Source organism: Schistocerca americana, chromosome 9, assembly GCF_021461395.2.
Source record: "Schistocerca americana isolate TAMUIC-IGC-003095 chromosome 9, iqSchAmer2.1, whole genome shotgun sequence".
In the NCBI taxonomy this organism is placed as follows: Eukaryota; Metazoa; Arthropoda; class Insecta; order Orthoptera; family Acrididae; genus Schistocerca; species Schistocerca americana.
In genome coordinates, this window is record NC_060127.1 from 54,661,500 (window position 1) to 54,679,176 (window position 17,677).

Here is a 17,677-nt window from a genome sequence, read left to right on the forward strand (position 1 = left end):
TGTAATTAACCTATTTCAATCATCTACAGGTGCTTGTAGACAGCGAAAAAGACTCTGACATATTGTCTGAGCTGGCGGCCCAGATAGAAAATGAACGCCGCCTCATCATTGTGTCGTCGAGGGAAAATAAAGGCTTCGACGACACCTTCCAAACATGTGACGTCAGCGATAACAGTTGGAATAAGCTTCTGGATGTCGAAGTCAGACTGAATGGGGACTGCTACGAATGCCGCCTAGGGGACCAGGTGGCAGATGTCGATGCCCTGAAATCGCTTCTGGACGGCAAGCCGAGGCTCTTGCTGGCTCTGGCGCAGCTGTCACCGCCTCTAAGGATGGGCCGGGAGCTGGAAACGCTGCCCGCCTACTACGTGCCCAGGAAGCTGGTGGACCGTCGCCTGGTGACAAACAAGTTCTTCTCGTCTCTGGGGCGCTGGGATGTGTGCGTCATCGACAGCGCATCCTATGGGGCACTGTCATGTAAAATAGGCATACATTCGGTCACGAGTTTTGCGCAGATGAAAAGCTGGTTCCGCACTCAATTCAAATTCGATTGGCCACTAATTGTGTTAACTGAGGAGCTGGAGAGTATTCGTGAAGCTGCCAGAACATGGCCAGTTTTGAAAATCTACGTATTACAGTTTTCTAACAAGAAATGGAACATTGTTTACTATTTTGGGCATCCTGACAGGATTGGAGAGCACAGAGTCAAGCAGAAGGTAGAGCAGTATAAGGCATTAGACACCGCGAGCAATACGGTAATTGTAGAGGGGAGGCCCGGAGTGGGCAAGTCGAAGGTGCTGTCACATGTGGCGGAGCAAATAAAAGGAAGGGACCCTGCCTGCTGGATACTGAGAATTAATCTGTTGGAGTTTTACACAGTTTTAGATGACAGTGACAGTTCTGTAGAAGACATCTTGAGGGCAGCAGTCTTTAACAAGGACGAGCTGGCCAGACTGGAGTGCGCACTGCTTCGCCACAGCCTGCTGCGGTCCCCGCGAGTCGTCTGCCTCGTGGACGGCTTCGACGAGGTGTGCCCGGATTACGTCGACAAGTGTATCGAAGTGCTGGCTCTCGTGGCCCCACGCAAGGGAAAGCTCCTGGTGACGACGAGGCCAGCAGCGTTGAAGGTCTTGGCGGCGCGGATGGGCGTATTGGCGCACTCGCTGGAGCCTTTCAGTGACTCAGAGCTGAAAGAATTCTTCACACTCCACCCGCTGAGGGGAAACATTCCACCCATCGCCGGTCTCAACAAGAGCTTAAGGGATCTTCTGAGAATCCCTCTCTTCGCCGAAATGTTCGTAAATCTGTCACAGGAAGTAGCTGAGACATGGGACATTGTGACTCTGTACGAAACTTTCTTCCGAAATAACTTCAGAAGGCTTTACGAGGAGAAATTGTGTCAAAACATTTCCGTTCCCGGGAAGAAGGCAGAGGTCGTGGAGAAGCAGGAGCAGCACGAGGCACAGTTGATGGCTCTCGCAGAATCAGTTCTGTCGCACACTGCGGCTGTACCGACAAAGCTGCCATTCGATACGGACTACTTTGTGAAATCTGGAATCGTGTACCAGTTCACCAACGGGAAACCCGCATTCCTGCACAGGACCTTCGCCGAACACTTCCTTGCCAAGTTGTGCTTCGTCACAGATAGAAAACAGTTTCGTGCGAGGGTGTACCGCAAGGCCTACGTGAACAAGAGACTGGAGTTCTTCCTCGAGTCTTTCGACCGGAGGGCAGCGAGGGGCCTGCCACTGTTGGAGGCGCTGCTGGATGGCGACGAGCGCAAGATGGCAGCGCTGCTGGGCGAGGGTGGCGACGTCGGGCAGGCAGACGCGTGCGGGCGCAACGTCGTGCACCTGGCGGCGGCGCACCGCCTGCGCTGCCCCCTGCCTCTGCTGCGGCGGCTGTGCAGGCGTGCGGCGGTGGGCGCGCTGTCTGCGGAGGACCGCCTGCTCGGGTGGACGCCGATGAGGTACGCCGCCGAGGGCGGTCGCTGGGCCGCCGTGAAAGCACTGCTGGAGGCGGGAGGTGACGTCACACAGCTGGGGGACTTCCGCTTGAGGCTGCACGATCCCGCAGAGCTGCTGGGCGCCTTCGAACGGGGCGGGTACTGGGCCCTGTACGAACACATCTTCTCGCTGAACAATACGTCATGGAGAGCCAAGGCAGCGTGGAAGGGCGTAGGTACTCAAATGCAGGTAAACAAAAAAAAATTCACGCATCACATTTTACGTAGTTGTAACTAACATAAACCTTTCTGGCTGGGACTATAACCCAGAACCTTTGTGTGGTGTGCATACTATAAGACCTTCGGTATACACACCATCAGATTATTTGACTTGTCGCTCTAACGAAGTAGGCGAGTGTCAGCAATATGTCTCGTGGACTTGTCGTGGCGTGTTTATCTTCTGCCTTTAGGTCAGACGATAGAAACGCAACTTGCACGCTTAGAGTAGCAGATTGACGGTGACCAACTTTAAATAGAACTTGATTAATTTTCACACACATTTATTAAAATAATATAAAATATAGTCATTACGTAACTTGATTCTGGATGCTGTTTACAATTGACAATCTGAAATTCCTTTGGTCTTGGTACGTTAATCTTATTCTCACATATCTCTGATACGTGACAAAGTGTCTATACATTTCTCTTCATGGCTACGTACAGGAATATGATAATCTTATTAGGCGCAGACTGAAACTTGACTATAGACTAATGCAGACAAATGCAGACTAATGCAGACTTACTAATCGGAGGTCTGTACACTCGTTATAATACTTCGCGCGTTGTTGTATCACTGCGCGAGTGTGATCTGCGAGGAGAAAAGGTTCTACATTAGCAGCAATCTCACAGGCTGCGTTACATACTAATACGCGGATCGGCGGAAGCAGAATTTGGTCCGTCTCTAAGACAGCGTCATCTCGTAGTGCGGAGACGGATAAGCGTTGCGCCTGTGCTGTTGTGCTTAGCGGGGCGCGCTCTAGTGGGAAAGTTGTGTACGCATGTTGTTGTTGTGGTCTTCAGTCCTGAGACTGGTTTGATGCAGCTCTCCATGCTACTCTATCCTGTGCAAGCGTCTTCATCTCCCAGTACCTACTGTAACCTACATCCTTCTGAATATGCTTAGTGTATTCATCTCTTGGTCTCCCTCTACGATTTTTACCCTCCACGCTGCCATTCAATACAAAATTGGTGATCCCTTGATGCCTTAGAACATGTCCTACCAACCGATCCCTTCTTCTAATCAAGTTGTGCCACAAACTCCTCTTCTCCCCAATTCTATTCAATACCTCCTCATTAGTTATGTGATCTACCCATCTAATCTTCAGCATTTCTCGATAGCACCACATTTCGAAAGCTTCTTTTCTCTTCTTGTCCAAACTATTTATCGTCTATGTTTCACTTCCATACATAGCTACACTCCATACCAATACTTTTAGAAACAACTTCCTGCCACTTAAATCTATACTCGATGTTAACAAATTTCTCTTCTTGAGAAACGCTTTCCTTGCCATTGACAGTCTACATTTTATATCCTCTCTACTTCGACCATCATCGGTTATTTTGCTCCCCAAATAGCAAAACTCCTTTACTACTTTAAGTGTCTCATTTCCTAATCTAATTCCCTCGGCATCACCCGACTTAATTCGACTACATTCCCTTATCCTCGTTTTCTTTTGTTGATGTTCATCTTATCTCCTTTCAAGATATTGTCCATTCCATTCAACTGCTCTTCCAAGTCCTTTTCTGTCTCTGACAGAACTACAAAGTCATCGACGAACCTCAAAGTTTTTATTTCTTCTCCATGGATTTTAATACCTACTCCAAATTTTTCTTTTGTTTCCTTTACTGCTTGCTCAATATACGGGTTGAATAACATCGGGGAGAGGCTACAACCCTGTCTCACTCCCTTCCCAACCACTGCTTCCCTTTCATGTTCCCCGGCTCTTATAACTGCCATCTGGTTTCTGTACCTTTGCATTTTGTGGGTAAATACTTTACCTGTGGGAAAACAAGCCGGCAATAGTGCGACAAGTGAAGTATTGAGTTTTTTCTCAGTTGCATGGCCAAAGTCAGTCCAATAGGGCTCGTGACGAATCACTTGAGCCACTAGCAAAGAGATTGCACTAGATGCTTTGCTTAAATGACATAAAATGTTTAAGTATTGTCTCAGAGACTGGTCGTATAGTATAAGAGTATGGAAAGTTAAAATATTGTGAATCTCAACATGGTGCCTTCAAAAACCTACTTTTTGTAAAATTCTAAGGGGCAAATAATATTAAAGCTAAGAATCTTTACTTTAGGAACTGGATGCAGTTTATCGTAAAAATGCATGATAAAAGTTTTCAGCAAGCTCTTTTACTTTTTGAATTATTCCATTTTTTTGAAATGTTAGAATCACGCAATATTAAAGCTATACTTTGGAATCAGGTTAACTTCATCATAAAACATACGGTAGGCGTTTCCATGAAGATACCTCATCTACTTTTTCAGTTATTGCGAAAAAACCGATTTAGCTTTAGACGTTGGGGAGACGTTGTCCCCCACTCCGCGCGACTCTCTGTCATTATCGGAATGTTCAGATGCAGGCTCTGCTGCTGTCATTTGGCGCCGGCACTGATACTACAGTTTAAACGCCGGCGAACTCAGAACGGTGAAGATTTTATAGTCACCTGTCCCCAATCTCGCCTCTGTGAACCCAGCCACGTTCGACTCCCCAGGATGAGTTGGCATGTCTCTGTCACTTCGTTCTATAGATGGTCCTGAGTGGTCATCCCAACAGGATATAATGCGTGAACTCTACTGGTATTTTTCCAATCTTTACACTAAAGTGGTATCAGACAGTACATTATCTGCTGATTTTAGTGCCCTCCTTGATGGTGTTGTTACACTAGCTCTCCATGAGGAGCTTTTGACAGCATTTATCGTAATGAGGTATCATAACATTGTAGTTCGCTCTCCTTCACGCAAATTTCCGTGTTTAGATGGGCTTTGCAAAGAATTTTTTTTTCGTTTTCAGCCTGTGAAAGGAGACATGATAACATTCTTGGTGAATGAAGTGGTATCAGGGTACACAGTCCGCCCTCATTTAAGATCGGAAAAATTTTTTCAGTTCTACAAAAGACCGGATGTCTGTCCATGATTCAGGTCTGACCGCTAATGATACTCAATATTTATTATAAAATCGTAGTGATAAATAGCTGTTTTAGGCTTTGATTGCTGGCACTGCCGCGTGTTATCAAAGTTGTCTCCCAGGTCGTAGTCTCCTGGCTACCATTGCTGAATGTCGTGATCCCATTTCGATTGCTTCCACATTTCCTGTGTTGGGAGCTTTGCATTCTAATGATGTTATCATGCATTTGACTGAGTTAGTCATGATTTTCTGATGGGTGTTGGTTTTAATGATTCTGCCCGACGGAACTTCACCTCTCTACTTACTGGTATTCAGGCATCTACTGATGTGATCGGTCGTTTTACTCCACCTATAGAAATGTGTCGAGGTGTCCCACAGGGGAGCCCTTTATCTATGTTATAATTTGTGCTATTCTTGGAACCCTTATTACGAACCATAGCTGCTCGATTGGGTGGACGGTCGTATTTGGGAGAAAGGTTCATCGTTCACGCATATGCCGATGACCTTATGGTACTTCTTTTTCCTCATGACAACTACTGGTGCTCGAGGACGTTTTGGATACATTTTGTCATCTTACAGGACCACAGAGTACCGATCGGCAGTGTCGGTTAAACAGTTTGCTGGAATGTGCCGCAGTTGACATTCCATGGGCTGCGGCGGTCGCCCGCCATCCATTGTTGGGCGTTACAATTGATCGTTGTCTGCCGGGAAGTGCCTCACTGACAGGATTCAAGGAGTGATCCTTCAACACAAGCATTGTTCTCTCGTTACTTCATGGGATTTGGATCTTGGAAAGTTGTGTGTTGAGCAAAGCCTATTTTTTCGGCCAAATTTTTCACATTCCTGCAATGATGTCCTGGGAGCTACAACGATTATAGAGCAAGTTTATCTGGCGAAACTCTATTCTCCATGTGCGCTGTGAGGTTATGGTGAGATCCCAGCTGGTGAGAGGTTTGGCCCTCCCTGATGTTCGGGCCAAGAAGTCTGCTTTATTTTTTCTATGCACTGTTTTAATGGGTCTTTGCGTCCCTCCGTCACTTACAGCATGCCTTCCTACCTTTCTCCGACCTGCGAACTTAACCCCTTCAATAAATGTTGGTAGAGCAAATAATAAATTAAGACATATTCGTGAATTGTTTCTTGATGTCAGTTATTTGGTGGTTGCTATTCTTTCCCAGTCGCACCTCTCTGTCAAAATGCTGTAATTATGGAAATTTCCAAATCGCACTTCCTCTGCGTAGTCCATATCGCCAGCGACAGATTGGAAGGTTTGGTGTACTCATGTTGAGCACAAAGGGTGATCTGTAGTGATTACTTAGAAGAAGAAGAACTTCTTAGCCGAGATCGCTATAAAAACTTTATTGCAGATAACTGATTTCAGTAAAACTGGGTTACCATCTCTAGATCTTCACAAAGGTTATTACAAACATCTTGTCCCAGCTACACACAAAATCCTTCCATTGCATTTCCAGGTACAGGACAGATGAAACGAGCAATGCAGTGGCACATGAAAATTAAAATTATTATGTACATCATAAGTCACCAAAACAACGTTCCCGTAACATAACACATCATTCCTACCAGGATGCCGCAAGAGTCTTGTTAACGTGACTAACGAAAATAAGGAGGGGTTTTGTAGTTTAAGGTTTTTGCACGCAATTTCATTTCAATGTTTACGAGATGTATTTGGAAAGTAATAACCATTTTACAAGAGAAGCTTATATGTTCACTGCACTAGAGAGAGATTTTGTTGGTGGTTTTAGTTTTCTACGAACATGTTTAACTTTCCTACGTAATCGCCTTTCACTTCTGCAAGGGAAACACCACACCTCCATGCCTGGAATAGCTACAACTGAATAACAGTGATTTTAAAATCTGAAGGCGCATTCTGCCACACTTAAAGGTCATGCTTCTGTCAAACTCTGCATTTATGTGCAATCAGTGTTTAGTAGTGAATGGTATTAAAGATTATAGAAGCACAGCTCACTGAATAAACAATGCCGTGTAACTGACAACTATTATGACCAGTAGATTCACAACAGTCGTAAATGAATTATTCTTTGCCAAAAAACCCAACACTGCTCGAAACAGTATATGTTAACAGATCATGGCGTCTTTTTTTTCCCAAAACCAATGGTGCTGTGTTTTCATACGCTCTTAAAAGTGCAAATGTGGAGGTGAGACACATGATTAAATCACAGGTGAGCAGAACAGTAGACTCACTTGACAAGGCCAATACGTGGACATGCTGCAACATGTTCATTTTATCTGTGCTGCAGTAACACAACATAAAAAGCCACTGAAGTCACTTTACTATCCAGGTCTTTGTCATGTTTTCCATAAAAGCGTGCCACAAATTCCATATACTTTGAAGGGTGCTTCATAATTATGTTTGAATCTACATTGTATTTTGTTGGAAAAGTCTTATGGTATCAATGAATAATTTCTTATTCTATAAACTCTTTCTTACTAATTATTTTGTTTATCATCAGTAATATCGTGAAAAAATTCACTCTACTGACGTATTCTGATGTTTTCCAGTTTGCTCTGTCCGTGATCTCTGCAAAAATGCCAAGACATTCGCTCAGAGTCATTGCCGAAAAGGCCAGGGAGGAAGAACACCATACGGTAAGCATAGCAATAGATTACAATACCTGTTTCTAAACAAAGCCCGATGCTAACTACAATTGAGCATTGCAGTAATTCAATGGTGAAAACTGTAAATTTGAACCAGACTACTTCTCGAGCCCGTATCTCTCATTTAACATGAGTAATTTCCTTAACCGCCACAGCTTTCTGGACATGCTTCCCAGCTGACTCAAATTCTCAACTTAATACATGCTTCCAATGTCCGGATGGTCGAGGTAGTTAAGGCAACTACTCGCATTAAGCAGGAGATAGGGGTTGAAAGCCTGGTCCAGCAAAAATTATTGACTTTTACAGTCTCACATTAACTTCTATAGAGCTCTTGTAACATTATGTGGCCAGTTGTGCTCCAGTGCTGTTCTGGTTGTGGTTTTGCTGTACTGGTATTGTGATGTGATCATATCATGGGTACAGAAAATTCACAGTATTTTAATGTTTATTTATTTATTCGAACAGTCTTTTAAAGACCACATTAAGTGAATGTTTCAGTTCTTGCTACGTACACTCTTCTTTCTCATGACTCACTTCATTTTATATATTCTGATCCCTTTTTCCAGAGCTGGTAGATGTTAAGAGGGTCTTTTCTCCTTCTCTCTTATTCATCTCTGAAGACCACTTTCTGAATTTTGTCCTAAATAAATTCATGTTATGTGAGTCTATTATATTGTTTGCTCATTTGAGATCAGTTACTGTCTCCATAAACCATGATGATTGTCGTTTTGGCATTGTACATGATTTTATTTGACTAGAATTGCAATATTCAAATAATCTGATACCTGAAAATGTTCTAGTGTTCCTGAGGGTCCAAATTTCCGTTTCTTATTTTCACCTTCAGTTGGTTTACAGTGAAGTTAATGTAAGTTAACAATAAAATAAAATATTCTGTGCTCACATACACTGTCAACTATACACTGTCAACAACCAAGATAATGATAATTTTAAAAGTGTAAACATTGGAACAAATAAATGAAATTTAATATGTGTGAATAGGGGATTCCTAACAAGGGAAACTCCCCATCACATTTAGTGGTAAGATTGCTCAGTGGATAGCCTGTCAGAAACTGAACGCACATCAGGCCTGAAAACAGGAAGGAGGTGTAACGAAGTGTGAAAAAAGAAGCAAACTGGAAACAGTGAACCGTCTAATCTCAAGATGCGCAACACAGAGCGAATTGGAAGAGGCATCACGTCGTACTTTATGGTCACGATGTTGGACTGCAAAAAGGGAGATTCCTGTTCAGATCTCCCTTGCGCCCCATATTTTGTATCCACAAAATTATGAACTGTTCATCCAGCCATTGACGTGTCTGTTCTCCTGTAATCTGGGAAATTGTCATACTGTACATTGGTTATAGAATATGAATAATGTGGTAAGAACGTATTACAGTTCCAAGTAAATGTGATGTATAGAGAGAGCAGGTGATATGCTGCATAGACTTCTCACAGAAATGAAAACAACAAATAAACTGGCTCATATGGCTCTGAGCACTATGAGACTTAACATTTGAGGTCATCAGCCCCCTAGAACTTAGAACTACTTAAACCTAACTAACCTAAGGACATCACACACATCCATACCTGAGTCAGGATTGGAACATGCGACCGTAGCAGTCGCGCGGTTCCGCACTGAAGCGCCCAGAACCGCTCGGTCACAGCGGCCGGCAATAAACTGTTGTGAACTATGTTACAACATAGGAGTTCAAGAGTCAAAGCTTCCAAACTGGAACGCAAGTACAAATAGCCACCTAATCATGGGAGTCCAGTGTCGAATTCTGGTGAAAACACACAAGATCTCGGATACAAAACTGGTGATGGTTCAGACACCACTGTAAGCTGTAGGTCCAGTGCAAGATAACCGCACTGTGGTATGAGGACACTACGCCTAAACAAACAAACATCAAAACAAAACGGATCAGACACACAACGGATATCAACTGACTACAGTGCACGGCGGAGAGAAGATTCCTGTTGACGAAGCTACCTGGCTGACAGTGGATTGTCTGTGCCTCTACATGTGGGCGTGTTAAATACATGAGTGATATTCCGTGGGTAATATGAATCCAGCAAATATAGCTCACGGCTTGCATAACAAGATCCATGAACATTTTCCGAACTTATGCAACCTAAAGTACAAGTTCTTTAAGCGATTGGATAACTGTGTAATATTTGTATGATTGTTTCCAACATTTATTGATGAAATGGTGATAAAGATGCGGTGTTGATTTACACAGGGCTGTGTGTACCAGATGATGAGAATGTTGATGATCCATACAAAGAACATGAAAAAGAGACGCTGCAATGTCAATCTGATGACATTTTGTTGGGTTACATGAAAGAAATGCTCCAATACACAGTATTGTCCATACCAATTAAAAGACGCAAACGTAGGTTATGAAGTGGAGTTACAAATAAATTCAAGAAGTTTAAAGCGATGGACGAAGAAAGCACAGCTAAATACTGTAAAGAATTCGTGGAACGAGGAGGAACCTGAAGATGGAAGTTAAGTGAATTAGAAAACCATATAGGTACAATACCAACAATTTATTGAAGCCAGAAATGAATTAAGTGCATTGCATGATACAGACTCACAAATTTGGTGATGCATTATGCTAAAAAAATCGGTCTGGGCTTTAAAGTTATTCACTTTCAAAACGAAATACAAAATTACGAGCAGAAAGATTAGCAAATATGTAAGCAAAAACTACGCTCATTTGTAGACTGTTCCAAGAAGTTTGTTACAGAACCTAACGTCAAATTCCAACAATACGAATACAGATATATCATCAACGCAAAACAGTCCTGTTTTTACTATGAAATGAAAATGACCCACACATAGTCCTTCATTGGAGGAGATGTCACTAAATGTAGTGTAGACCAGCTGCATGCCACTTCCCACAGTTGCACCATACAATATTGCCTTGACCAAGCAGAATTTCTTTTACCTAAATTTTACTCAAGTTTGCAGGTAAAATGGTGTATTTGGGCTCTAAGTTCAGCAACAGGTCAATAGGATACTTGTGCAAACCCCCAATGTCATTGTGAATTATAGTGCGTCAGACAGAATGGAGAAAATACTAGTGAAAGATTTTAATGAATGCTGCTTAGCGAACAAGGAGTTCTCTTTACTCCTTGGCAGCTACACCGGACAGAAGGATCAGGAATTATACTATTTTGATGTGGGAGTGGACTTGGTTCCTATTTGTCCAAGTTGTACATCTCTTGTGCAACTGTTAAATGTGTGTGGCTCTAGACAAGTGAAATATTTTGTGAGAAGACTCTACCATTTTACAAAGCTGCACGGATATACAGAGCAGTACTATTTAAATGATGGAGCACCTATTATCAATGTCCAAGCTCTCACACATAATCAGCTTCGCTTTCTGAAATTTCAGGACAAGTTCAAATTTGCTTGAACATATGCCGGATTTGATGGTGTACATGTAGACAGATTCAAAAATGTTAAAAACATATTTTGATAGCGCACAGGGAAGACTGTGTGATTGTGAGACTGTTGCGTTCATTTGTTGCAGATTCTGCGACAAAGTACTACGTTTTCATAATTTCTTTTGGAGTGATTGCATCCACATCCATAGGAGAGTCTAGATCTGGCAAGGGGGCGTATTTCACTAACTCACCAGGAGTAAAAATAGGTGCATCGATAAGAAATTCCTATCATATGACGTGTATGTCACCAATGTTGTGAATGACACACCAGGCGTATTTTCCGGTGGAGAGTTCGGTTGGCTGGGAGTTGTGGCGTAGTCCTGTAATCCCACGCTACTGGGAGGCCGTTGTGTGGAAGGGACTGTACTGATCAGATAGTTCGGGCACTTCAACGTATTGGTGTGTCCACAGGAATACTATCTCTAAAACCTGGTGGCAGCATTTCGAAGTAACTTGTCATCAAATGTTTGCAATTCCCATTCGAGAACCACTTCCTTTTGTTTGCTAATAGAGTCAGTGTGCAGAATCATGTTTCATTATAGGTCCCTTCCTTACACCTCGCTATTGCAAACGGACTTTAACACCACGACACAAACACAAATTTAAATACGGTGAATGGACACGCCAGTGACCTCATGGAAAGCTCATAATTATGTGGGGAAAAAAAGGGGGTTGGGCATGAGTAGTCTCCTGCTTTGCTGTCCAATACCATGACGACATGGCCACCACGCGGTGGCTCTACCAGTTCACTCGATATCGCACATCTTGAGCTTGTACCGTTTCACTGTTTCAAGTTTTCGTCTTTTTTCACAGTTCAGTACACCTTCTTCCTGTTGTCATGCTTGATCTGTGTTCACCTTTTGATGGGCTATCCATTGGACCTTCTTACCAATAGATCTGAGGGGGATTCGATGAGGAGCTCCCCTTGTAAGTACAGACATAATGCAAAAGATAACATTAAAACGAAACCTTTTATGCCTTCTGTGATATCAGAAAGAGCAAATACGTCTAAAGAAACGCCAAGATGACCCTTTATAGAACACTTTCACTCCAGTTTTAACATATGCATGTAAAAATCTGGACTCTAAAGGATATTTAAGAGCAAAGTAGTACGTAAAATTTTTGGAGTGGTGAAGGGTCTCATCATTGGAAGATGGAGCAATCGAAGAAAACGTGAAAGAGTATGATCTAATAAAAGAATTTAACATTATGGAAAATACAAAACTTAAAAGGATTATGTTGAGTGGACAAGAAATGGGATTGGAAGGAGGCAGGATCCCAAAAAATGTGGTGCAAGAATCATCAGAAAGGAGAAAACGTTAATGGCAGATGTAAAAGAGAGCTTTTAGTAATGTCAGATTGGGAGTAACAATTCCCAAAATCAAATATATCCGAATGTTATAGAATATCGAAATCAAATTTAGATTGCCAATATAAATAGCAGCTCAGCCTGCTTTAGTCAGTCGCATCTGGGCTGCCCTTCAGTTTAATGTGATTGTCTTTTCCAGTAAATCTGCCTTATAGTATGACCATCAGCAAAACACAAGTTCAAAGATTCTGATATTGTGGTGTTAACTTAAAGGAATCGCGCGTTTTCACAAGACCAGTTTTAAGTCACATCCTCAAGAGTTGGGTCACCTCAAAATTTGTTCATTTATACTTTGAACAACAAAACTACAAATACACTGTGCATGCAAGTGTAGTTTAAAAAATGAAAAATAAATCGATGTATACAATAAAAATCAAATTTATTATTAAATTAAGTAACTTTTTATTCTCATCTGTTTTATTTAGATTATATTCTATTGTATCATTGTAATTTAGAATGTTCTGTATACATCCTAGGTCTAATGGAATGTATGTCTGAATATATCTGATAGGGAAAATGGTCAACATGCTGTCAAACGTGCGATATATTGTGAACCAGGGAAAACTGGGTATTGCAGATAGTATGATATATTATAAAACAGCAGGAGGACTAAATGTACAATGTATTTTATTACACTTAGCCTATGTACTCATCTGGTGAGTCAAAGCGGCAAGGAAAGTATATAATCGGGCCATTGAGGAATGGGGAATCAATTGTAATCTCCCCACTATATTTGTTCCTGTCTGAAATTTAGCGCAACTTTACCTCCCACTCCATAAACTATGTACCAAAACTATGTGCCCATGAACTGTTGTTCGACTTAAATTAGTGTACTAACCTCTGACTAAACACAACCTAATTTGAACTGAACTGATCTGGATGCAACTTTTTTATGTTAAAAGCACAACTGAAGTAAAACAATTATCTGACCCTAATCAAAATTTTTACTTATCTCACATCCTGACAACAATGTTGCATATTTCTCAAAAGCACAATGGCAAACAGTAAGCAGGCAGCTGCTAAGCTAGATTTCTGTTTCTAAATACATATCCAAACTGTACGTTGTGGTAATGCGTAATGACAAACAACTGGTTTGGGAGAGTTATTCCTATGAAATGATAACAAGACAAAAATTTTAGAATGAAGTATATATTCAGAAAGACAGAGTAATACTTCACATCATCTACACACATAACATGGGTCTGAACAATACTATGCTCAACAAAGTGAACAATGATTTACAGAGGGTACAGTGTCAACAGAATTTCTATAAAAACCAAATAGCTTAATCAATTCATATGTTAATCCAGGACTCAGGGAAGTGAGGTGATCTTTCTCTCAGCTTTGAGCAAGTTAACTAGCTGACAATAATCATTCCGAAAAATTAGATGCACAGTGCTGCAGTCTTACCTCGAACTTCTTCTCTTCAAAACTATTACATTATTAAAAATTTATTTTCCTTTCACCTTTATATTCATTCTTGTTGTCGTTTACAATAAATCTTTATCTAACAGATACAATCACAAGTCAACACAGCACCATCACCTACCACACGTAAACTAAGAATGTATCAAACTGCATATGACCAAAGATTATTTAACAGTAACATATCTTGCTCTCTCTCTGACATGCACATCAGTGACATACAAAAATCAAAATGATGTGATCACCTTACATATCCCCCACCTTCCCCCAGTAGAATTTTGTATGAGGTTCATTTCAGGTAGGAATGGGATGAGGACAAAATTCTAAACATTGTGGACTGGAACAAACAAAACACGTTACAAATACAAAGGGGTAAAATTGTTTTACAGGAATATGAGTTAAAAGACTATAAGTGAAAATTTATACAATATTCACCACTGTGTGAATGATTACTGCATAGGGTTATATTCAAAGTTTATATGTCACATTCTGTATTGAAGTAGTATTTTGTAGCACGCAGGAAGTAGGTGACCGTGTCTGTATCACACAAGGCTTACATAGTCACATATGTGAATAGTGATTTGCATGATGAAAGTAGGTAGAAGAGTGTCCTTCTGTAGGTTGTTGCAGTTATGTCGCTATTGTAAGGAATGATGTGGAAGCAGACTCAGTGAGACTAAACACAACACTCAGCTGATAGCCCCACATGCACAAACGGTAAAACATCATTGTATCTGCTTGAAGCAGATTGCAGGTCCATTGATAACTCCAAAACCATCTTGCAGTATCATAGAGTTCTTTGTAAGAGTCAGTTGCGACTTGTGTCAGTAAAGTATGTCAACATGTGACCCAACAATATTTCAATAGACATATTTCTTCTGCCCTGGCAACTCTCAATTGTATGTCTCTAAAAAAACTCAGAGAAATATAGCAGCATTGTTTTATAATAATGAAGTACAGAAACATTAGACATGTAAGTCATGTGACACAGTGTACTGTAATAGGCATGATAATAAACAATTATAATATCTGTACAGAATTGCCCTATAGGAGATTCTAAATCTATTCAAACATATATGTTTGTGTGGACATCAGTGAAATACAAAAAAGTGTAGGGAGCAAGGTAGAAAGAGACACGTAAGGATAGTGATCACATACAAAAAATAAACAAATAAGGATAGTGGTCACACCAACAGATAAGGAGAACACAAATATATAAGTAGGAAAAACATGGATTAGAGACTAACCATGGTTCACATCAAAGAATATTTTATGCAGTCAGTTTATGCAATCAGACAAATGTGAGCCTATGATTATACCTAATACGGTCAGTAATTAGCTTGCTATCTAGATATATTTCATGCTTTAGTTCATGCACCTTGTAATACTTTTGCCTATATTTTCATCAGACTTTCAACAAATACCACTGTTTACTGTACTTTCTGCTTATTTCTGTCACATGTATCAGGCATTCTCACAAGTTCATACTTTTTAGCACCATTGCCTTACCTAACCATTTGTTGTCTTTGCTCTACCTAGCCATTTCTCATCTTTGTCCTACCTAACCATTTGTCATATTAATCTTTATAGCTAGTTCTTTGTTCTTTCTTACCTTTTTCTCTTTGTTTCCTCCTTACACATCTTAAATGACTCATGAGAGCTCCCAACAGTACTATACATAATTATTGTACTAATGGTGCCACATCCTATAGTAACAATTTATACAGAGAACACATATTATGATCAAACACAATAAATGACGTAAATATAATAGGCAAATACAATCTGAAAATTCCTTAAGTTAAAGTAATTTATGTAATTGTGTTACATCATATGTAAATAGAAGGGGACAGTCTGCAATGCCACACATGTTATTAGAAAAACAGATATAGAAGCATCTTATACTATGCCATTGCAAAAAGAATAAAGCTGAAATGTAAAAAAATGATTCATTTTGTACATACATAAAGTTTATATGTTAGACAAAGAAAAGAGAGATTAGCTTACAGATTTCAGTAGAAGTTAAATTTGGGCTGCATATAAATCAGAAAAAAACAATGTCATTCATCAGTATAAACAAGAAAATAGACATTACCACAAAGACAAAATCACAAAAAATTCAATGTGGTACCACATATTAAAGAGTGTTTCACAGTACAGAGTAGCAATCAATGCTGAGCCACATCTTTGCAAAACATTTTCTGTGCACAAATGGAGACAAAAATATACACTTCTCAAATTATTGTAAAGCGTAACTCTTACATGCTGTGTTGCTCAGATGAAAAAAGTGACAGTATCTGTTTAGTAAAAAGGTTGAATAATTTGCAACATATACTTATGAACTCCACATGAAAGAAATAATTGTATTGTCTCAAGTCACGATACCTTCATTCACTATTGTCATCCAGCCACACCTTTTTAAAAATTTACGTTTTACACTTATAGACACAAAATGCATCCGCATGGCATAAAAACTGACTACAACAAGAAAGAGGGTCCCTGTGCCCTAACCATTACTCACTCACTCTTTTTCCTCATTAATCATCATAATCATTGCCTCATTCTATTACAGTATGTATCATAAATCTCATGTACCTCACCAACAGAAATCTCAGTGTCCTATTGCAACATTATCTTATTGTAATATTCGCTGCCTCTGTCTCAATATACACTTCAAATAACAATTCCCTGCTCTATTTTCATCAACGTATTTCCACACAAACAACACCCCTTGCCTATAATCATAAATATTACTGTTCAGTAAACATAGATTCACTAGCACACCTCATTCTGAAAAACTTCTTACATCAAAATACCTATCACTTTTCTTTCCAGACAACACAATTACCATCCTATAACATCATGTACACCTCATCAAAAGTGGTAGAAAATGTTATATGTCTCTGTATTAACAACACTGTGTATAGCCAAAAATAATATTGGAGAGGACAGTGCATTGCTGATAACCAGTGTTCCCTCTCTGAACTGTTTTAAAAAAATACTGTCAATGTTCATTTTATTAGAAATTATTTATTTCTATTTGGATTCTAGATGAAATTTCAAAGTTCATAGCAGTTTCTCCAGCGTATGCATCATTGCAGCAAATCACTTGATCTGTTGCGGAATAAATTAAGTTTGTTGCGCGACGGGAGTGGCTCTGTCATGCAGTGCTATAGCATTGTTTATTGCTAACTGTTGCTGTGCTCTGCAATGCAAGAAATATTTTTGAATAGGTGACATGTAGTCCTCTACATGGGTACAACATTGGTAAATAGAATTATTCCACATATGGTTTGATATGCCAAATAGAATGACACCCCTCGCTCTTGTGGGTCTGAATCATTTCAATTTAATTATTCTATATACGGTTTGACATGCGAAATATGATGACATCCCTTGCTCTTGTGTGTCCGAATCATTTCAGTTTCTACAACATTGTCATGTACAACTCTACGAGTCCTATAATAATATCGGTAGCCTGTATTGTCTCAAGTCACGATACCTTCATTCACTGTTGTCATCCAGCCATTTCTTTATCTTTCTTACCTTTTTCTCTTTGTTTCCTCCTTACACATCTTAAATGACTCATGAGAGCTCCCAACAGTACTATACTCTACATAATTTTTGTACTAATGGTGCCACATCCTATAGTAACAAT

The 17,677-nt window shown here is 40.3% G+C and overlaps 1 protein-coding gene across 1 annotated transcript in view; it reads left to right on the forward strand.

Moving 5' to 3' along the window:
- LOC124551067 overlaps window positions 1–17,677 on the forward strand; it is an 86,535-nt gene that overhangs the window by 56,360 nt on the left and 12,498 nt on the right. Inside the window, exons 4-5 of the mRNA XM_047125954.1 lie at window positions 30–2,195; window positions 7,677–7,763. Of these exons, the coding sequence (XP_046981910.1) occupies window positions 30–2,195; window positions 7,677–7,763 (2,253 nt within the window). The remainder of the gene's footprint in view (window positions 1–29; window positions 2,196–7,676; window positions 7,764–17,677) is intronic.